The sequence below is a fragment of the Aquarana catesbeiana genome, linkage group LG10 (assembly GCF_042186555.1).
Source record: "Aquarana catesbeiana isolate 2022-GZ linkage group LG10, ASM4218655v1, whole genome shotgun sequence".
Classification (NCBI taxonomy): domain Eukaryota; kingdom Metazoa; phylum Chordata; class Amphibia; order Anura; family Ranidae; genus Aquarana; species Aquarana catesbeiana.
In genome coordinates this window covers 182905646-182928515 of record NC_133333.1, presented here as the reverse complement: position 1 = coordinate 182928515, position 22870 = coordinate 182905646, and the positions used below count along the sequence as shown (strand labels likewise).

Sequence of the window (22870 nt, the reverse complement as noted above, 5' to 3'; positions counted from 1 at the left end):
GAAAACCCTGCGGCGGGAGTTTTCTAAGAAAAGATTTTACTTATGAATGTCTCCTTTAATTTAGTAAATGTTGTCATGCCTATGTGTCATCAATGGGGGCTGTATAGAGCACTTACTGTCTCTTGCTTCTCAGAGAGCTCACAATGTGTCCAGGAAACAGCAGTTTTCTGTTCCTCCGGCTGGCAGCAGATCTCCGGTAAGTCTGGAGGGGTTTTACCTCCCCACCAGACGCCCACCTGTGCTGTTTTTTCTTCCCCTCTTCTTGGGGAAGGAGCACCCCCTTCGCCATTACTGCCTCTCTCCCTGCTGATCCCATAGGATCGTCGGAGGAAAAACTCTTTTTAAAAAGAGAGGAAGGGCCGTAGAGGGGGGGGGGGGGACGACTTAGCGCTGCATTGGTGTCCTCCAATGCTCAGCGCGGGAAGGTGTGTTTTAAAAAGCACCATTGTTGCTGTTGCAAGCTGTGGAGGGACACAGGAGCAATGGTGGCATGCAAGAGGTTTTTGGTAACACAGGCATTCCTTTTGACACATTTACTACTGCATCAGGCTGAGCATTAATAGCAACAGCAAAGCTGGACTATTGATCAAGCAGTGGATGCATTCCTTCTGGTAGTACCTCTGCTTTGTACATCGGGCTATGGTCGGAAGGGGGGTTAAAAACACCTCAAAAAAGGGCTCTAGAAGGACTATAGTCACACGGCAGCCTAGAACCATCTCAAAAAAGATGGCATCCTCCCCTGAGAGTAATATGGCTGGTCAGAGTGAGACATCAGGAGGGGCAAGTGTTGCAGCTGCTCTTAACATTGCAGCCCCTGTGTATATTACTAAGGAGGTTTTTTCTTAAACCATTTTAAGTTTGGAGCAAAAAATTGATGTGGGACTAAGTGTAGCAGGTCCCCGCCCATTGCTCAGGACCCTCATGCTGAGGAACAAGGAGCGAGAGATGACGAATTTCTCTCAAAGGACCAGGAAGAGGCTGAGGTCTCCTCTTCCGAAGAACCTAATATGGAAGGATCAGGTTCGCAGGAAAGATTGTTGGTACAGTCTCTCACTGAATTGGTCCGCTCCACATTTTTACTGCCAGTAACTCAGTCAGCCCACCTCTGGTTTGGGTTCACCAAAGCCTCCCCAATCTGTTCATGCCTTTCCTATCCATTCATGGCTAAGAAAACTAATGTATTCTGAGTGGGAGCACCCAGAAAAACACAAAAGCAAAAAGTACATACAATTAATATTGAATTTGAACCTCTTAGTAGTACGTCTTAATCATTAGCGGGGAGTACCACAAAGAAACCAGCGGGTGGACTTCACATGAGACATGCAAAGGGTGACAACAGCTCACATGTGGGGACGTGCCTGGTAGCAGAACCATAAGAAGTGTAAAAAGGCAAAGCGGACAGAAGCAGCAGAGAAACAAAAGGGTTCTATATCTCTACTGCCAAGAATGAGGGAAAAATAATGTTTTTTTTTTTTTTTTTGCTTTTGTGTTTTTTCTCTCTCTCTTTTTCTCTATAGACCATTCAAACGAGCTCCTGATGAAGCATTCAATTGTGAAACATGTAGAGCTTTTTGCGTTTGATGTCCTTTATATCTGATTAGAGGGATATGTCCCTGTTTTAAGAGTATGCCTCTCTGCAGTCTATGACCCCCCTAGAGAGAGACCTAGCTAGTCTTTTGCACTTTCATTGCAATGTTTTAATATGTTTGTGTTTTTGTTTTGTGTACTATGTGTATGTGTATTTATATCTAATTTTCTGATTGGTGCCTATAAAGTCCATTTTTTTCCACCTCCTTTTTTGTTAAACTATACTAATATTTAGGACGTGGCACTGCCCTACCTAGTAAATTTCCAAAGACCCATCCTGTGTTGAAATTTGGTGCTCTTTTTTGCTCAGGTAAGCTGTTATAAAAATTCTATTTTTTGGCCTAAAAGGAAAATGCTATGTGTGGCAGAAAACGAACGCTGCACATACCCCCCCGAACACATCATCCCCACTGTGAAACATGGTGGTGGCAGCATCATGTTGTGGGGATGCCTTTTTTCAGCAGGGACAGGGAAGCTGGTCAGAGTTGATGGGAAGATGGATGGAGCCAAATGAAGGGCAATCTTAGAAGAAAACCTGTTATGCCACGTACACACGATTGGAATTTCGGTCAGAAAAAACTTGGGTGGTTTTTCCGACGGAATTCCGCTCAAGCTTGCCTTGCATACACACGGACACACAAATGTTCTCTGAACTTTCCACCGCCAAGAACGCGATGACGTACAACACTAGGACGAGCCGAGAAAATGAAGTTCGATGCTTCCGAGCATGCGTGATTTTTTGCGCGTCTGAATTGCATACAGAGGAAGAATGATTGTATGTATCCACCAATAGGGGGCTAATTGTTGCCAATCCAGAGATAGGAATGAATGAATACCCCCCCAGGTGAGTATTGAGGGACTTTATAGGCAACGAAAAAAAGAATTAATCAAAAAATGTATAAATGATATTTATTTTAAAGAAGATATTAAATTATTCAGGTGCAGACATCACCTAAAGAGTATATTGAATAAAAACCAGTTTCAACAATAAATCGTTAATGCGTGGAAGTTTTGTGGATATTCGGCCCGACGCGTTTCAGGACACTTGAGGGGTCCTTTCATCAGGGGCGTTCAAGGACACTTGAGATTGGGAGCTCACCTACCGATTTATGTAAGCTTGATACTGCATACACCTCCAAACAGCATGCCAATTGATGTCATACGGCCATAAAAATAAAGCAAATGCCGTGGGGCAGTATGGGATAGAGATGACTGGTTAGTTGTAGCTAGCCAAAGTTTTGTGTAGTTGAATATAGATTGGTATAATGCTTCAATAGAGCAAGTAGCCACGCTCTAAATGGCAAAATGTCTGTAAAAAAGGAAAATGTATAAAAGAATAACGTCTTTAAATTCTGAATTGCATACAGATGAACGTATATTCGGATAGTAACTTTTCCCCACCGAAAAATAGAGAACATGCTCTCAATCTTTTGCTGGCTGGAATTCCGCCAGCAAAAGAGCAATGGAGCATACTCATGGTCGCATTTTCCGACAAGCTCTCAGACTCTCAGAAACAGAGTGAGAGCGATAACACCAAATTTAACACACCTGCTCCACATTCACACCTGAGACCTTGTAACACTAACGAGTCACATGACACCAGGGAGGGAAAATGGCTAATTGGGCGCAATTTGGACATTTTCACTTTTGTTGCCAGCAGTTTAGAGATTAATGGCTGTGTGTTGAGTTATTTTGAGGGGACAACAAATTTACACTGTTATACAAGCTCTACACTCACTACTTTGCATTGTAGCAAAGTGTAATTTCTTCAGTGTTGTCACATGAAAAGATATAATAAAATATCTACAAAAATGTGAGGGGTGTACTCACTTTTGTGAGATAATGCGTGTGTGTGTGTGTATATGTGTATATATGTGTGTATATATATATATATATATATATATATATATATTCCTTATTTTTACCTTGAAATGTTACAATCAGTTTAAAGTGGAGTTCCACCCTAAAGTGGAACTTCCGCTCATTGGATTCCTCCCCCCTCCGGTGCCTCAATTGGCACCTTTCAGGGGGGAGGGGGGTGCAGATACCTGCAAACACACAGTTCCCACAACACAATGGGGACCAGTGTAGACGCACAGCGCTTCACTTCCTGATTCCCTGACTGAGGATGGCGGTGGGGGCAGCCGAGAGACGAGCGATCGATCGGCTTCGGCTGCCGACATCGCTGGACCCTGGGACAGGTAAGTGTCCATTTATTAAAAGTCAGCAGCTGCAGTATTTGTAGCTGCTGGCTTTTAATATTTTTGTTTAAGGTGGAGCTCCGCTTTTAGGGGTGCACTACATGGACAGTGCTAATATTTTTTGTTTCTTTTGTTGAAAACCACTTTATTGCAGCCAATTGAAATGAATGTAATGCAAACTTCTCATTTGCTCCCTTTTGGACTGGCATCTGTGAGAAAATTTGTTGTTATATCTGTTTGATGAGTACAGAAAAAAAAATGGCAATTTAGTATCACCAAGTAAAGCCACAACATGCATGTGGTGCATCGACAATACAAAATTATCAACCAGACCGTCACTTTGATAGTTACGTGGCTTTACATTTAACAGTATTACTTGACTTGAGTCTCTGGAGCTTATGTTTGTTTTTTATGGCTTGTTTATCTGTACAATTTTCTTTGTGATGTGGCTTTAAAGAGTCTCTCTTGTCTTTCCACTCTTGTGGATCGTAAGTTCGGAAAAAACCCCAACATACTTACCTTGATTTCTACTGCTTTTATTCCTTAGCCGTGAGATTTTGTTTTCTCCTCTTTTCTATTCCTTTGTCTCTTCTTATTTACTTCTCATAACATTTTTCTATTAACTTTGTTTACTTGATTCTTATTAGCTGCAAAAACAAAACAATATCTTCTGTATAGCATGCAATATCACAGCGTAGCTCTTATGTATGATTGTAAATTTCCTAAAATACGGCTATGGTGTGGTAAGTTTTTTTTTTTTTTTTTTTTTTTTTTTTTTTAGTGATATAAGATAAGATTATTATAAAGCCTGATTTGTTCCCACCTGCTGTACAACATGTGCAATATATACTGTAATGACTACTGCAATAAATAATAAAAATTATTTAGAAAACATAAAAACATACATATTGATCCTGCCAGAAATCCTGGGCTTTCTGGTGCTTTCTGCCTATGCTGAATGCTGTGGGAGGTGTTCTGTAGTTCTGACACATCCTGCCCTATGGTGACAGTGCTCCTCCTTAATGGATGCAGTACAGTGAGTGGATGTTGTTACTCTAGTAGATGAAGTGTGTTTGTAACAGGATCGGTGGCTGAAAATTTTAGAGAGAGCCTGAATAAACAAAACCAATGCAACCACAAAATTAAGTGACTGGTGATTTCGGACAAAAAGAGGACCACTAGGTCGGACTTTGGACGCAGATTGGACCACAAAATTTGTATAGAAGATTCATCATTTGTATGTTAAAAATATAAAAAAGTTTACATGGATTAAGATACAAAATTCCACTAAAAACATGTTTTCACATAAGACCAACAGTGGCCAGGTACTTGCAAACTCTTGTGAGAGTTATATAATCATAGGTAAGTGAGCCCCTGTGCGTCAACGCGTTTCACTGATTTGCTTCCTCAGGACACACAAAGGGGGAATACAAGAAAAACGGGCCTCACTGTATAGATAAAAAAATACAATAAATCACATTACATTGTATATGTTACATGTGAAGAAAATCTATATATTAAAAATAAATTATACATAATATACCCAAATTATGTCTATTCACCTTGCCTAGATATGAATACTCATGCATACATAAAGTCCCTAGGCCAGCGCCGGAGCAACAGGATTTGCCAAGTACTATAACCACATCAGATAGGGTCAAGAAATTACAGAATAAGAAGAGGTGACCAAAAGGAATTGTGAAATAGAGACGTAGCCACCTCCAAAAAAATAGATTGAGCTAATATCTGGCAATATTCAAAGTGAAAAGTCCAAAATATGTTCCTATACAGCACATGTATTCGTAGTTGGTAAAATAATGTATATTGGAGTAAGAAAATAGCCAATGTAGGCCCTAATTGACATATATATATATATATATATATATATATATATATATATATATATATATATATATTTGTACATATCCGATGTGGGTAAGTAGCTTAGATGTTAATTAACTAATATTTAATGACATTATATGCTTCTAATATAGAAGGGGAATCTTACTTGATATCAAGAGAGAATGTATTTGAAAGCCTCCATCGGTTATAGTGGAAACAATCCAGTCATGGCTTACCACTCGATGCAGCCGTAGGATGACCCAGATGCGTCCTATATACCCGACCACGTGCATGTGACCTCATCTACTTGCTTGGCGTGTACGCCGCCATGTGACGTCACTGACCACGATCGTTGGCCGTGTCGTTACGTCTCGTGCTGATGACGGGTGACGGTGTTTGGGTCTTTTCCAGTGGTGGGGGTATATAGGACGCTAAGCACTATGCTCCTTATGACACTTTTCCTGGGTCATCATCTGGCTGCTTCGAGTGATGATGCACCTCCATTATCACCTTGCTATCTTTATTCTAATATGTCTTATCAATTGTGATGGGATTTGATACACTGATACATGCACATCTTGTCCCTTTATTGGCCTTGCGGGTCTGGCAGGATATGCTTGCTGTGTCTTTCACATTCAACTTTACAGACAAACATGTTCTGTTTGAAGTTTTCCAACTAGCACAAAGCTATTACCGCCCTGCCAATTTCTGACCCTGTTTACTAATATCTGCTGGTGCTTACTTATCATCTTGTATGCAGCCATGACTGGATTGTTTCCACTATAACCGATGGGGGCTTTCAAATACATTCTCTCTTTCAAGTAAGTTTCCCCTTCTATATTAGAGGCATATGATGTCATTTAAATATTAGTCAGTTAATCAATATTCAAGCTACTTACCCGCATCGGGGGATATGGGATATATATATATATATATATATATATATGTGTGTGTGTGTATATATATATATATATGTATATATGTCAATTAGGGCCCAATATTTGCTATTTTCTTTTTCCAATATACATTCTTTTACCAACTACAAATACATGTGCTGTATAGTAACATATTTTGAACTTTTCGCTTTGAATATTGCCAGATATTCGCTCATTCTTTATTGGAGGTGGCTACCTCCTTTTTTTTTTTTTTTTTTTTTCTGATTCTTTTTGGTCACCACTTCTTCTTCTGCAGTTTCTTGACCCTACCTGATGAGGTGGTTTTAGTGCTTGGCAATCCCTGTTGCCCCGGTGCCCGCCCAGGGAGTTTATGTATGTTTATTTATATCCAGGCAAGGTGAATAGATGTAATTTGGGTATATTAATAGTGATATATATTTCAATATATAGATTTTCTTTACATTTAACCACATATACAATGTAATGTGATTTTATTGTATTTTTCTGTTTATACAGTGAGGCCTGTTGTTCTTGTATTTCACCTTTATGTGTCCTGAGGAAGCAGATCAGCGAAACACGTTGATGCACAGGGGCTCGGTTACCTATGATTCTATAACTCACAAGAGTTTGCAAGTACCTGGCCACTGTTGGCCTTATGTGAATACACGTTTTTAATGTAATTTCATGTTTTTGTGCATGTAAACTTTTTATATTTTTAATGTACAAATAAATGCTGAAACTTTTATACAAATGTTGTGGTCCAATCTGCCTCAAGTCCGACCTAGTGGTTCTCTTTTTGTTTGACATTTCAAGTTGCGGATGTGGCAAGGGAGTGAGAGAGAGAGAGATGCTTTGGCTGGTGCATTTTAAGATAATTTATTTTTTTTCTTCTTCAAGGGGGCTCATCAGTCAGTGTATAATTGGCAGTATATTCACTGCTTGTATCTCTGGTGTCGAGTGTTGAGCACAATTCACCCCAGCGAGGTTCTGCAGCCTCTCATCTATCCTCTTGTTCAAGTTATTACTGGCTGTATCAGGTAAGCTTTTTTTTTTTTTTTTTTTTTTTATTTGGAATCATTTAAAGAAACTATTAAAAAAAAACAAAAAAAAAAAACTATTTTTTTTTTTTTTTTTAGCTTAATGCATTCTCTAAAACCCCCAAAGACTGAGACTCCTAGCAGATGTTAACCACTTCAGCCCCGGAAGAATTTACCCCCTTTGCCCCGTCCAGAGCACTTTTTGCAATACGGCGCTGCGTCGCTTTAACTGACAATTGCGCGACGTTGCACCCAAACAAAATTGACTTCCTTTTTTCCCACAAATAGAGCTTTCTTTTGGTGGTATTTGATCTCACCTGCGGTTTTTATTTTTTGCGCTATAAACAAAAAAAGAGCGACAATTTTGAAAAAAGAAACTATATTTTTACTTTTTGCTATAATATCCCCAAAAAATATATGAAAAAAAATGTATTTTTCAGTTTAGGCCGATATGTACTCTTCTACATATTTTTGGTAAAAAATTGCAATAAATGTATATTGATTGGTTTGTGCATAAGTTATAGTGTCTACAAAATAGGGGATAGATGTATGGCATTTTTAATATAAATATTTTTTTTTATTAGTAATGGCAGCGATCTGCGATTTTTATCGTGACTGCGACATTATGGTGGACACATCGGACACTTTTAACATTATTTTGGGACCACTGTCATTTATACAGCGATCAGTGCTATAAAAATGCACTGATTACTGTATAAATGACACTGGCACGGAAGGGGTTAAACACTAGGTGGTGATCAAGGGGTTAAGTGTGTCCTAGGGAGTGATTCTAACTGTGAGGGGGTGGCTACCACTGACATGACAGTGATCACTGCTCCCGATGACAGGGAGCTGTAGATCCCTGTCATGTCACTAGGCAGAACAGGGGAATGCCTTGTTTACATAGGCATCTCCCTGTTCTGCCGCTCCTTGACACGATTGCGGGACACCAGCCCACATCGATCCCGGGGGCACGGTCATGGAGTACGCGGCGGGCGCGCACGAGCCCACAAATCAGTGTCTTAAAGGGGATGTACAGGTACGCCCATTTGCGCAGCCGTGCCATTGTGCCGATGTATATCATCGTGCTCTGGTCGGCAAGAGGTTAATATCATCAACTCAAGCCACCTGTCTAGCTTCTCCTGCTATAATGTGTTTATTGTTAGTCTCTCCCATAGTGTGCCCCCTTAAGTGTCTTTTAACCTTTGTTAATTGTGCTAATTAAAGGGGTTGTAAACCCTCCTGTTTTTTCACCTTTGTGCATATGCATGAAGATGAAAAGCTGCCTGCTCTGCAGGTGTTCCCCAGAGGCCCCGTTTTTCTTACCTGAGCATGATCATTCCAGTGACGGGGCAAGCACAGCAGCTCCAGCCGCTGTTTCGGGTTCTCATTGGATAGATTGCTGTCAGTCAAATTCAGTGACGCGGGGGGCGGGGCCGAGTCCTTCTGTCTGTGTCAATGGACGCAGCAGCAGGGCTCGGGAGCGTGCCTGCATGAGTTCCTCCATGGAAAATGACTCTCCGTGGGGAACTCTATGAGGAGGAGCCAGGAGTGCTGCCGGGGGACCCCAGAAAAGGAGGATCGGGGCCGCTCTGTGCAAAACCCTTGCACAGAGCAGGTAAGTATAACATGATTATTTAACCACTTAAGGACTGGGCCTATTTTTTTTTTTTAGTCAGAAAGGTTTTTATTTTGCATAAAGAAACAAATACAGGTAGCATACAGATACTCGTATATGGCATGTACAAATTTCGGGATTCCCATAAAGCATGCCACAGGAGCAGTCACCAACCACCTTAGATTATTGCAGACTGTTCCAATGACACGCTACCAGGAGCATCACCTGTCTTACTTATGTCTTTTAATTATAATAGGTCTAACACACAATATATTTCGCAGGGAGTATGACTCCATACAAGGTACAGATTTAAGCAAATACCAGCTATAATAATAGTACCCTTATATGCTGAGCGCTTAATGATTTCCAATCATATTAGAGTATAAAAATAGTGAACCTGTTGTTCATTCAACAGCAATATCAGAATCAACTCTTACTGTATTATAATTCCGACAACCTTAACTTGATTCGTTATGTTTAGTTCAATATTATATTCATCTTTAAAGTAAGGAAATAAAAAAGAAGGGAAAAACAGAAAAAAAGGGATAGAAACAAAACAGAGTAAAGCCTTGCCATGCAGTACCTCATCATACATACTGTTTCATATTCCCCAAGGGCTGTCTTTTTTTTTTTTTTTTTTTAAATTTCACGTTACCTTGCATGCGCATAGTTACTATACAGTAGTCAAGTCTACATCAACCCAAGAGTAACCTATCCCTAACTAGTTGATGCGGGGCCAAACCAGGAACGTCCAACCACGCCTGCCATATGGAGAGGAATTTTTGTGGAGCCTTTCTACGTTGGTAGGTTATTTTTTCTCTTATTAGGATCCTATTCACGCTGTCTATCCATTGCCCCCTGGTGGGAACTCGCGGGGTAATCCACCACTGGGCAATTAATTTCTTTGCTATGTATAGTAAACGAAGAAGCGCTATACGTGTAGGTGGAGGTGCAAACTCTTCGTCTATTCCCCCCAGTATACAGACCACCGGAGTTCTCTCAAGAGATACCATATATACTTCTGAAATCGTGTCCAGTACTTCCTTCCAATATCTGAATAGCTTGGGGCATTTCCAGATCATGTGGAGTAGATTTCCATGATCCCGTTCACATTTTGGGCACAGGGGTGAATCTCTAATTCCCCACTTATAGAGTTGAAGAGGGGTTCTGTACGCCCTATGTAGAAGGTAAAGATGTGAAAGTTTCTGTGATGCAGAAAGTGACACCAAGGGGGCATTCATAAGGCATATCTCCCAGGTGTCTCCATCTATTGCTCCTATATCTTCCTCCCACCGCTGTCTGGATGGTAATCTAGAGGGGTCTTGTATTCGTGCTATAAGTGTATTATAACATCTAGATATCATGCCCTTTTTAACTTCATCCATAAATACATCCTGTATAATCGGATGTTCTGTCGGTTGGATTCTAGCATTTCTATTCTGGGTTTGTAAGGCATGTCGCAATTGGAGGTATTTATAAAAATTATTATGTGGGATTCCAAACTCTGTGTGGATCTGTTGAAATGATTTGAGAGTGTTGCCCTGGTATAACTGTGAGATATATTTGATGCCTGCGTCCTCCCAACCCTTGAAGTCTTTTAGTTTTTGTATTTCTTTCAGTTGTCTATTTCGCCAGAGAGGCGTGCTGGACAGAAAGCCCGTGATGCCCATTAGTTTTTTGACATAGGCCCAAAGTGAGTTTAATAATTTAACTGTAGGAGCTTCCGGGTCTAAGTGTAAGAATCCCGCCTCCAAATTTGTCAGTGCTGAATAGTTATTGTCTTCCAGCACTACAAGTTTACGGATCGGGTCTTTCGGGTCCAGCAGGCCCCATCCTCCTAGTTGTTGTAGTTGGGAGGCGAGATAATACATCCTAGGATGAGGGACTGCAAGTCCTCCCTCCTCTTTGCCGTATTGTAACGTTGATAATTTTATCCTCGCTATTTTTTTTCTCCATATGAGCTCTCTGAATTGGGTCTCTAATTTATCAAACCATTTTTTTGGTATCCAAACTGGGGAATTGTTAAAAATATAAAGTAGTTGTGGTGCCCAGACCATTTTAATAAGGTTAATTCTACCAACAACAGACAGGGGCAGTTTACACCAGGCCCTGCTTTTTTCGCGGAATTTGGTTAATAAGGGTGTTAGGTTCTGTTCAACATAAGTGGCTGGGTTAGGGGTCACCTGGATCCCTAGATAGCGGAATGAGCCTACTTGTTGTATCATCTCTGCACCTAGTGGTAATGGAATGTTCAGGGGGTCAAGCGGCATCAGCACTGACTTGTCCCAGTTAATGGAGAAGCCCGATAACTCCCCGAAGTCCTTGATGAGGGACATAACCGTTTCTAATGAGTCTTTTGTGTCTCCTAAGTAGAGCAGGGTATCATCTGCGTACATGGACACTACATCTTTATTCATACCTCTTTGGAATCCCGCTATTCTAGAGTCTCCTCTGATTTTTGCTCCCAGAGGTTCCAGGGCCAAGGCAAACAGCAGGGGCGACAGTGGGCACCCCTGTCTGGTGCCTCTAAACAAAGGAAAGGATTCTGAAAGTTCCCCATTAATCCGTATTCTGGCCGTGGGCGCAGCATACAAAAGCTGTATGGGCCTATTTTTCAAACTTGTTTACACGTTTAAAATATTTTTTTTTTTTTTTTGATAGAAAATTACTTAGAACCCCCAAACATATATATATTTTTTCTAACACCCTAGAGCAGCCATTCTCAACCAGGGTTCCTCCAGAAGTTGCTAGGGGTACCTTGAGCTGTGGCTGATGAACCACCTATTTGATGATGTCTACAGAGTTCAAGGTTCAGCACCGCTTGGCAAAGCCAGCAGCGAGACACCAAATATCTTTTTAGCTGTCTTTAAGGGTGGCATTCTGAACACCACTTTAAGGGGGACATTCTTCCTATTGACCACCAATGTAAGGAGCATTGTTCCTATTGAGCCCTGATGATTTGGTTTTAGGAAGGGTTCCTCGAGACATAATTATTTTTGGGGTTCCTCTAGGGTTAAAAGGTTGAGAAAGCCTGCCCTAGAGAATAAAATGGCGGTCGTTGCAATACTTTCTGTCACACCGTATTTGCACAACGGTCTTACAAGCGCACTTTTTTTGGAAGAAATACACTTTTTTGAATTAAAAAATAAGACAATAGTGGGGGGCGTGGCCTGACGCAGCATGGAGTAGGACGCATTGATATAGAGCTCCGTCTATCACTCCTAATCCTCATCAATCCTGCGTATCCTGTACCAGTAAATCGGCTGGATTGTGTCCCTGGGACACCTGGAACAGAACTATCCGGTTCTTGTGGGGAGAGAGCGCGTGACGGCCCGAACAGAGCGGCGATCTCCCGCCCGGCGGCTCACTAAATTTAGACCGCGGCTTCGGCCTACCACCGGAGGTCGCGGCCATCTTGGTCCTCCTCATCTGCGGCCCTGCCTGAAGCCTACAGCACCATACAGGTACCTAGCTGCGGGATAACCCCCTGGGAGAACGCTATTGCACTCATCCCCCTGACTACCAACCTATATACTAATCAAAGGCCCAGAGAAAACGGCCTGGATTGTGGCCTGGATCCCTGTGCTGAGACCGGCGGCCATTTTGGTACACCTACCTCCTCTGCCTGTACTGTAACATAGCCTGCAGTCCTGCTCTCCCCCTCCACCGCTGCATACTCGGCCCTCTGTGTCCCACAGGGCATAGCTCCAGTCTGCCAATACCGCTGAGAGAGGAGGGGTAATACCCCACATACGGACACAACAAGATTAACTCCTGTCCCCACTTTCCCAGATACCCTAACATCTGGGCAAAAAAAAATCATGTCGCCATCGAAATCTCAGAAAGCTGCCGTATCTAAATTGGACCAATACCGCCGTCAGGACAGGGAGGAACAGGCAGAAAATGATGGCGGCAATACACATGGCGAGGAGCGCACAGCGGGAGACACAAAAAAGCTGCTGGAAGCAATAAACCTCTGCAGAACATCACTTGCCTCACAGATAGAAGAAGTCAAGGTAGACATATCCTTGATCAGACAAGACTTCCACAAACTTCGAGACCGCGTTAAAGAAACTGAAACCCGCATCAGCGATATGGAAGACACCATTCCCCCAATGAGAACGGAGGTGCACCACATGAAGCAGCAAATCCAACAACTATTCTCCAAGCAAGAAGACCTTGAGAACAGAAGCAGGAGATGTAACCTCCGCCTCATTGGTCTGCCGGAGGGGGCTGAGGGTAAGGATCCCACGCTTTTCCTGGAGCAGTTGCTCATCAAAACCTATGGTAGAGAGGCCTTCTCCCCCATGCTGGCAGTTGAAAGAGCCCATCGCATGCCCGCCAGACCGCCGCCACAAGGAGCCCCACCACGTACTTTTATAGCCAAAATGCTCAACTACAGAGATAGAGACGCTGCCCTGCGACTTGCAAGGGAAAGGGGCAACATCCCCCTAGGCAACGTTAAAATTGCGGTGTTCCCTGACTTTTCGGCGGAGGTGCAGCGACGCAGACAAAATTTCATGGAAGCAAAGCGCAAACTTAGAAGCCTCAACATGAAATATGCCATGCTGTTTCCAGCGCGACTCCGAGTGGAACACGACGGCCGAGTTTCCTTTTTTGAAAATCCTGCTGAGCTGGTGGCCTGGTTGGAACGCAGAAACAACCTGGAAAAGGCGGATTAAAGTGTCTGTGAGTATGTAATCATGCGTTAATCTTCCACATGCACACCTCTGACACAGATGCAACAACAATCCACTATTATTCTCCACTGAATACCCACCCCTATTTACTTCACCAGTTGTTACCGTTGTGAAGAATAGCCCAAGGGGTAGAGGGACACAGTGCCTACACAAATATTTACATATACTCCCCTCTTGTGGGCTTAAATCCAGTTTGTACTCTGCGGAACATTTCTGTTACACAATGCTGGAACTTTTCTGGGACAAATCCCTAAATGATCGAACTACACACATTACTTTTTACATCTCAATGGAGCTCTGGACTACTGTAGTCCTACAGTCCACAAGCAGAGTGCAGCGTACTCAGCCCCCATACAAGTCTGAACCTGGCGGCCCAAGAAGAAAATACCACAACAACACCAATCTTGATAATGTGCAAACTCCGACTACACACCTGAGTGAAGAGAGGCTAGTCCTCTCTGTGTTTTTTCTTCCATGGAAAGAGAAGTTTGGAGGGGCACAGACAACCATCCTACTTCAAGTACTTTACTTTCATTATTTTTTGTCTCAATATGCCGTCAGGGCCGAGACTATACAGAAAGTTTTGTTATGGGTGAATGCTAGCATCAGTTGGGGAAGATGCAAAGCAGGGAGGGGGGAGGGGGGAGGGGAAACCTACAAAAAAATAAGACAATAGTAGTTAGCCCAATTTTTTTTTTTATATTGTGACAGATGTTATGCTGAGTAAATTGATACCCAACATGTCACGCTTCAAAAGTGCGCCCGCTTGTGGAATGGCGATAAACTTTTACCCTTAAAAATCTCCATAGGCAATGTTTAAAAAATTCTACAGGTTGCATGTTTTGAGTTACAGAGGAGGTCTAGGGCTAGAATTATTGCTCTCACTCTAACAATATGCGTTCGCTTCTGCACGCGAGCTCGGCAGAGCGGGATGCGTTAAAATTTTTAAATTTTTTAAATTTATTTTACCTTTTTATTTTTTATTTTTACACTGTTCTTTTTTAAAAAAAAATGGCACTTTTATTCCTATTACAAGGAATGAAAAAAAAATGTCCCTATAAGAGCTATGGGCGGAAGTGACATTTTGACATCGCTTTCCCCCGCTGATGCTGTCGCTCCTAATTTTTCATCCTGGACCACAAACCTTTCTTGCTGTGCTATGTGTTCTGCTGCACCATTGGCATGGTTATATCTTCTTAGTCCTCTCCATAAAATTATCAGAAATTTTGCTTAAAGTAGAACTATAGGCAACACTTTTTTTTTCATTATGGATAGAATAAGTGAGGTTTATAGCCCCTGTCAGTTTATTTTTTACCATCCCTGTCCCATTGCAGAGATTTCCCTTCACTTCCTGCCCCATAGCCAAACAGGAAGTGAGAGGAAATCTATGCAAATTCAGGAAATCTACAGGCCCGTTACCCCCCCCCCCCCACCCGGCCCTCCCTCCCCTGGCCCTCAGAACTAGTGTCCCCAATCGAAAATTTCAGGGTGCGTCTAAAACAGCAAGGGGTGTGGCCTTGACAGGATGGGGGTGGGTCATATTTAAATTAGGGGGTGCACGAATTTAGTCAGGCCTAGGGCAGCACAAAACCTAAATATACTACTGAGGACAGGAACGGTAACTTACAGGATCACCAGCTGAAAAGAAAATCATTGCAACCATCACATCTAGGGACTGGTAAGCTGCAGTAACTACATTTTTTGTTCTTGGCTTTATATACGCTTTAGGGGTTTGTACACAAATACTGAGTGGAGTTTTTGTGTAGGAGATTAAAAGGGAGCCACATGGTACAATTTAGGCAATCTCTGAGAGGAGTCTTTTCCTTGTTTCGTGTGTGACTTTCAGTGTCACTTCAAATAAACCTAAGCAGCAGTACCTGTTGGCTGTAATGAAAGCAGCCCTTGTTGTTGTCGATGGCTCATTTGAAAATCCTTCTTCCTGTTTGGTTAAATACAAGAGTAAGCTCCACTTTTACATGAGTGTTAGGTGTGTACTAGGATCAAGTTTTCAGAGTTTCGCATGTTTCCGTTGGGTCTCTCCAGGACCAAAGCACATCAGCTTAAGGACTTAAAGTGATTGTGAAGTTTTTTTTGTTTTTTTTCCACTGTAAAAATAAGTCGATTTGCACAGAGCAGCCTGGATCCTCCTCTTATCGAGTCCCTCTTTGGCTCCTCATGTCCCCTCCCTTCTGTTCATTGCCCCCACAGTAAGCAACTTGCTTTGGGGGCACCTGAGCTCAGTCACAGCTCCGTGTATAATTCAGACATGGAGCCCCGGCCCTGCCTCGCCTCTCTCTCCCCTGATTAGCTAGCTGACTTTGACAGCAGCGGGAGCCAATTGTGCCGCTGCTGTGTCTCAGCCAATCGGGAAGGAGAATCTCGGATGGCTGAGACATTCATGGACATTAATGGACGGGGGTGCTGGGGCAGCTGCTGCTCACAGAAGGCTTTTTATCTTAATGCATAGAATGCATTAAGATAAAAAAAGCCCTGTGCCTTTACAACCCCTTTAAGCCATCCACCCTGCTTCACCGTTTTATAGCCATGCTTTACTCAAGCTGAATAAAATGGGTTCCATTTCTGAATATTCTTTCTAACAGAAATTCATGGTGCAAAGAAAGTACAACTTAGTGTTTTAATCAGAATAGGAACTGTTTAAAGGTTTGCAGTTTTAGAAGTTTATAGCTGAATTCTAACCTTATTCTCAGAGTTGCACAGGCTTCTTTCCTGTACTGTTATTGCTTACTTCTAATTTCACTGCACACTGTCAGTTTCTTACAGTTTTTCTTACAGTATGCATTAGAAGCTGCCTTAAGTCAGATAGAGCCAACCTCATTTGCTGGCTGGAAGATGTCCAGCGCCATCTAGCCTTTCCTCCTCAACCTAATTATCCTTAGCCCGCCCCTTTCATTAATTGGATTTCAGTTATTTTATTCATGGAGGCTAATCTACTCACATCACATCACCCTCACATGTGGGTGTTACCTAGGTTAGTCTGTATACAAATGTAGTTTGCTTAAGAAAGCCTACTGACATCCACCCATAGCCCGGTACACACTAGACTTTTTTCTTTCGTTCAACCCAGCAGGCTGAACTAAAAAAAAAAGAAAAATGGACGATCGCCGTACTAATACAGCGATGTTAGTGTGGTGATCTCCCCCCGCCGTGCTAGAACACACTGATCAGCGCTCGCAACCATTGTCTGCCAGCGTTAGTCAGATGTTGGTTTTCTAGAATGCACATTCAACAGAAGCTAGTCATGAAAACAGACAGCTGTACACAAGGGCTGAAAGTTGTCCTCTTCCTGTTGAACTGGCCGATATTGGCTGATTTTCGGTTCGTGTACAAGGCTTGAGGCATTTTTATATTTGCATAAATCCTCACACAAGTGCGCTAACTGCTTGCATCAGGATTGATGGCTCTAGAGAGGAGTATTGAATCAGCGTGCTGTCATGGTTCCAGAAAGCTATGTACAGAATCCTGCTGCCCCCTTTTTACCAGTCATAGTGGAACGAGCCGCTGGGTCCCCCACAGCTCTGTTCTTCACAGGCTGTGTGCAGCACAGTGATTATGTCACTGTTTTTTTTTTTTTTTTTTTACAAGGTATTAACTGGGGTTACAAAGGAATTAGATTTAGTAGATTTATATCCTTTGTGGATCTATTTAAAGTTTTCGTGCATTGATTTCAGCTTTAAAGTGCATGCAAAACCAAAAATTAACAGGAATTTTAACTATTCTTACTCCATGAAAAGATACATTTTTTTACATTAAAGGGGTTGTAAACCATCATGTGAAACAACTTCTGGCTCCATCCTGGAACCAGTTCTGTGTTTGTGTAGACTGGGGAGTGTGGTATCTGTCTTGTGCGAGGGTCACACACACCCGCTGCCGAGCTAACCCCCTCACAATAGGGTCCTCCCTGCTGCCTGTATACTGATCTTTCGGATGGAGCTACCCTGATGTGCTTGGCTGCCTGGTTATTCTGGTCATCCTCTCTCCATACTGTTGATCCTAATAGGACGCCACTACGATCGTGTTCCTGATTATATATAAGCTGTTTCCCAGCTTGTTGCTGGTAAGCATTCAATTTATCTGGTGCTGGATTTTTTCTCACAAGGTGCTATTGGAAGGATTTGCCCACTTCATTGCATTTTATGGGACTTTCTTTTGAAATTCAATTTTCGACTTTATTTTTTTATTGATTTTATATTTTTTATACACAGTTATGTTTTGTGCTTTTTTTCATATTATTTATGTGATCCTTCAGAGATCCATACACAATTTGGTCATAGCGCGGTTCCTACCCACCCACAACGTCGTCACTGACCGGCCCCCCAGAACCCCCCCCCCCCCCGTTCTACTCACCTGAGTCCTGTGATTCACACGCCAGAGATGCGCTCTTCCTCTCTGCCTGTTGTCTCGGATAGATTGATAGCAGCACAGACATTGGCTCCCGCTGCTGTCAATCAAATCCAATGACGCGAGCGCCGGGGGGAGGAGCCAAGTCCGGCATTCTGCTTCTATGGATGCAAATGCTGGACTCAGGAGCACGCCCACAAGGTAAACCCCCCGGGAGAGCGCTTCTTCTAGGGGGTTATACGATGCAGGGAGGAGCTACCAGTGCTGCCGGGGGACCCCAGAATTCGAGGATCGTGGCCACACTGCAAAATGAGCTGCACAGTGGAGGTAAGTATGACATGTTTGTTGAAAAAAAAAAACTAAGCCTTACAATCATTTTAAAGCGGACCTTCAGTAATTGTTTCAACTTTCCATCAATTAAATCTTCTACCCTTGTTGTTTTAACTTTGGATAGTAAATTTTTTTTTCTGCCAAGTAATTACCTTATAAACTTCCTCTTTCTTATCTGGTAAAAAGCCTAGGCTTTTGACATCATGCACAGCTCTCTCTCCCTCTCGTGAGAGTTTGCCAGGAAGGGAGGGGGGATGAGTCATAAGAGGGCTAATGAGGGCTGCAGAGCTGGAGGTGTGCCTCTGTGTAAATCTGGTAATAGAACAGGCAGCAGCTTCAGCTGCCCACAGTTAAAATGTCTGCAGCCAGACTCAGTGGAGGGAGATTTCTGCAGCATATTTGGCAAGTACAGAATCACAGTACAGTGGTACCTTGGATTACGAGCATAATTCATTCCTGAAGAATGCTTGTAATCCAAAGCACTCGTATATCAAAGCGAGTTTCCCCATAGGAGTCAGTGGAAACTCAGATAATTCGTTCCACAGTGACTGCTATTGTATGCAGTACCGCATGGGGCCAAAGGTGGGGGGGCGTCAGACATTTGGAGACCGCTCGGATGAGACAGTCGGGAACGGAGTGTTTCCTAGTGTCCCTGCACCTCTGGCCAAATGTGGTACTGCACATCCTATTGGCTTGAATCCTGCTCGTCTTGCGTGACAAGGCTCGCAAATCGAGTCACGCTTTTAAAGAAGAAATAATAGCTCGTATTGCAAAACACTCATAAACCACGTTACTCGCAATCCGATGTATTACTGTATATATAAAATAATATGCAAAGGGGTTGGAGGGAAGCTTCAGAATGGCAAAGATGTTTTTATTACAAATTATGTGAGTAGACTGCAGTTCCTCTTAAACCGCTTCCTGCCCGCCGGCCATCATATGACGTCCTTGACCTTGAGCGGTGATATCTGAACGATGCCTGCAGCTACAGGCATCATTCAGATATCGTCTTTTAGAGCTGGCCATTCCCTACACCATAAGAACAGTCAGAGCGGCTGTATAGCTACTTGATCGTTCTTACAGGCAGCGAGAGGGGACTCCCCCCTCCCACTGCCCTCCGATGCTTCTACAGACTCACCCCTGCCATCGGTGAGTCAGAGACAGGATCCGCCGGCCCCGGATGGCGACCATAGAGATTTTCGGCAAACCAGATAGTCTCCATGGTCTCTCTGATTGTTCGGAGGCTGAGCGCGATTTTATGACGTAACGCCCAGCTTCTGCATTCAAACAAATGGCACCTCCTCGGCTGGGAGGCCGAGATCCTTTTTTTTTTTTTTTTTTTTTTTTTTTATTTCAGGCTTCTCAACCTAGAGGTGAGATGTGGGGTCTTATTGAGGACCTGTCATGCTTATTCCTATTACAAGGGATGTTTACATAGTAATAAATAGGAATACAAGCGATAACAAAAAATGTAAAAAAAAAAAAGTGTCAAACTAGAAAAATAAAAGTAAAATTAACAAAAAAAAATTAATTTTTTTTAAAGCGCCCCTATCCCAGTGTGCTTGCATGCAGAAGCGAACGCATACGTAAGTCGCATCCACGTATGTAAACGGTGCTCAAATTAAACATGTGAGGTATCGTTGCAAATGTTAAAGCGAGAGCAATAACTCTAGCCCTAGACCTTCTCTGTAACTCAAAACATATAACCAGTAAAAAAAGTAAAGTGTGGCCTATGGGGATTTTTAAGTACCAATGTTTGGCAGCATTCTATGAGCGTGTGCAATTTTGAAGTGTGACGTGTTGGGTATCTATTTATTCGGCGTAACTTCATCTTTCACATTATGCAAAAAAATTGGGCTAACTTTACTGTTTTTTTTTTTTTTTTTTTAAGCAAAAAAAACGCGTTTGAAAAATTTCTGCGCAAATACCGTGTAAGATAAAAAGTTGCAACGACTGCCATTTTATTCTAGGGTCTTTGCTAAATAAAGCCCATATATAATGTTTGAGGGTTCTATGAAATTTTCTAGTAAAAAAAGATGATGATTTTTACATGTAGGAGAGAAATGTCAGAATTGGCCTGGTAGGCAAGTGGTTAAATACGCTTGATTGTCATGAGCATTGGAGATCTTCCTGGTATCCTGATGTGAATAGCCATCCCTGGCCAACACTCTAAGCCTGAATGGACCCCTAGACTGAAAAGCTGGGGGTCCATTCCATCCGGTGGGTGGGGACACGGAGGGGGTGGGAGGGGCGCACTTTGAGTTTGTAGCACGATCACACTTTGTGAATTGGAGCACATCATTCACCAATATATGGACATTCACTTACCTATGAATTGTTTTCACTTTATTTTTTGATACATCATTTGCACTACTGCGAGCACTGTAATTTATTTATTTCATTTTATTTGTTGAGTGTATAGCACTTTGTGTACAGCAGCTGCAACTTTATTCATATTTTTATTTGGTTTAACATATTCATATTTTTTTTACTTCTAGCGCGATTATATATATTTAGGATATATTCCTTTCACAAGTGGTTTAAATATACTTTTACACACAAACCTACTACTACATTGATCATTTTTATGACCTGCTTTACTAGCTGTTCATGAAGAAGAGAATCTTTATGAGCAGCACTGTGTTACGGAAGGTATACTTACACCTGTTTCAATAACAAGTTTGAACAAGTAAAAGCAAGAAAGACTTCAAACAATGAAGTCTTCCGAGGTTTCCCTGAGATTCTAGCAAATCAGCAATTTGAAAATTCAGCTTCACTCACACTATTTGTTCTCTGTTACACTGCTGAGGATATCTGTGAAATTACAATCGTATCAATTTATAATTTTATATACTTGGATAACATTCATCACATCTCATGCTAATTGATTTGAGCACGCTGTAATTATATTATTAAAAAAGCTAATGAATGTATTGTCATTATACAGTACATTGCATGTGACACAGATTTCATCATTTGCTCTAACAGATCAAAACTATAACACAGGCAGACAATTAAACATGCTTTTATCTAGAATATCTATTCTAATAAATTCATTTGGAAAGATGCAAGGAACTTACTCCCAGGCTTCTAAATTGCTTGCAGTAGTGATTTTGTTGTGCCACTGAGATCCACATTGTATTTTTTTTTTTTTTTTTAAGTTTTCTGGCTGCCCTGTAGACTCAAAGGCTAATATACTGCACACTTGCTCCAGAGCTTAGTAAATGAGGTAAAGCTTCACTTTTGCAAAGAATACCTAATCACATGCAAGGAAAATAAAAACAGCATTTTTGCTTGCACATGATTGAATGATAGAAATCAGCAGAGCTTCCCCTCAGATGTAGAGCAACTGCACTTGCAGTGCACTTCCAAGTGCATAGTATATTTGCCTTTAGTATATCAACCTCCATATATGTTTGGTTTTTTTGGCAGTTACCTTTTGCATTAAAAACGTTGCTGTGGTTCCTAAGCATTTAAAGTACTCAACTGTTTCAGCCAGAGCTCAATGAGGTTTAGGACTCATGCACACAAGACGTTTTAAAACCGCCAGCATTTAGCTGCGTTTTTACATTCGCATTATTGCGCAGTTTCACACTTTTTTGGCGCTAGTGTTTTTGGGCGTTTTTTCATTAAAAACATCATCAAACGCAGCTAAATGCGGCTTGACACTTTTAGACACATTTTTTAGGGTTTTTTAGGTTTTTTATTTTTACAGCTCCCTTTTACTGCTCCTGGATGCACCGGCTGCCGTTTTTTTTTCTTTTTTTTACTGCTTTTGCCTCCAAACACCTATGCCTCCCAAACGCGTCTGACAGTTTGTGTGCATGGACACATTAGGCTAACATGGAGGGGATTTTAGAGGCAGTTAAAAAAAACATCAAACACCCCTAAAATGTCCTGTGTGCATGAGCCCTTAGATTCCTAGGTCAGTGTTAGCAAACTTTATGAGCAATTTGCAGCTTAAATTTTACATTATGGTTTAAGGCTATATAAAACTTTTTATTTAGTATACTACTTCAGTAAAGACCTCTGATCCTAATTAGATGGAAATACAGAAATGTAATACTGTAATTGTATATTAAAATTACAGTTTGAGACAGAGGCTTACTGCCATCTTCAGGCTGAATGCTTTTTTTATTGTGAATGAAACCTCCATCCTGAATGTGTTTTTGTTATACCGGAAATAGTAATTACCACTGTGGTTCCTGATGGTGACAGCCAGTGTCATCTGTTAACCACTTCAGCCCCGGAAGGATTTACCCCCTTCCTGACCAGAGCACTTTTTACAATTTGGCACTGC

General features: G+C 41.9%; 1 protein-coding gene across 1 annotated transcript in view; it reads left to right on the top strand.

Moving 5' to 3' along the window:
• Nucleotides 1-22870, top strand: part of NOC2L (NOC2 like nucleolar associated transcriptional repressor) — a 221289-nt gene that overhangs the window by 57651 nt on the left and 140768 nt on the right. Inside the window, exon 11 of the mRNA XM_073603046.1 lies at nt 7424-7563. Within this exon, the coding sequence (XP_073459147.1) occupies nt 7424-7563 (140 nt within the window). The remainder of the gene's footprint in view (nt 1-7423; nt 7564-22870) is intronic.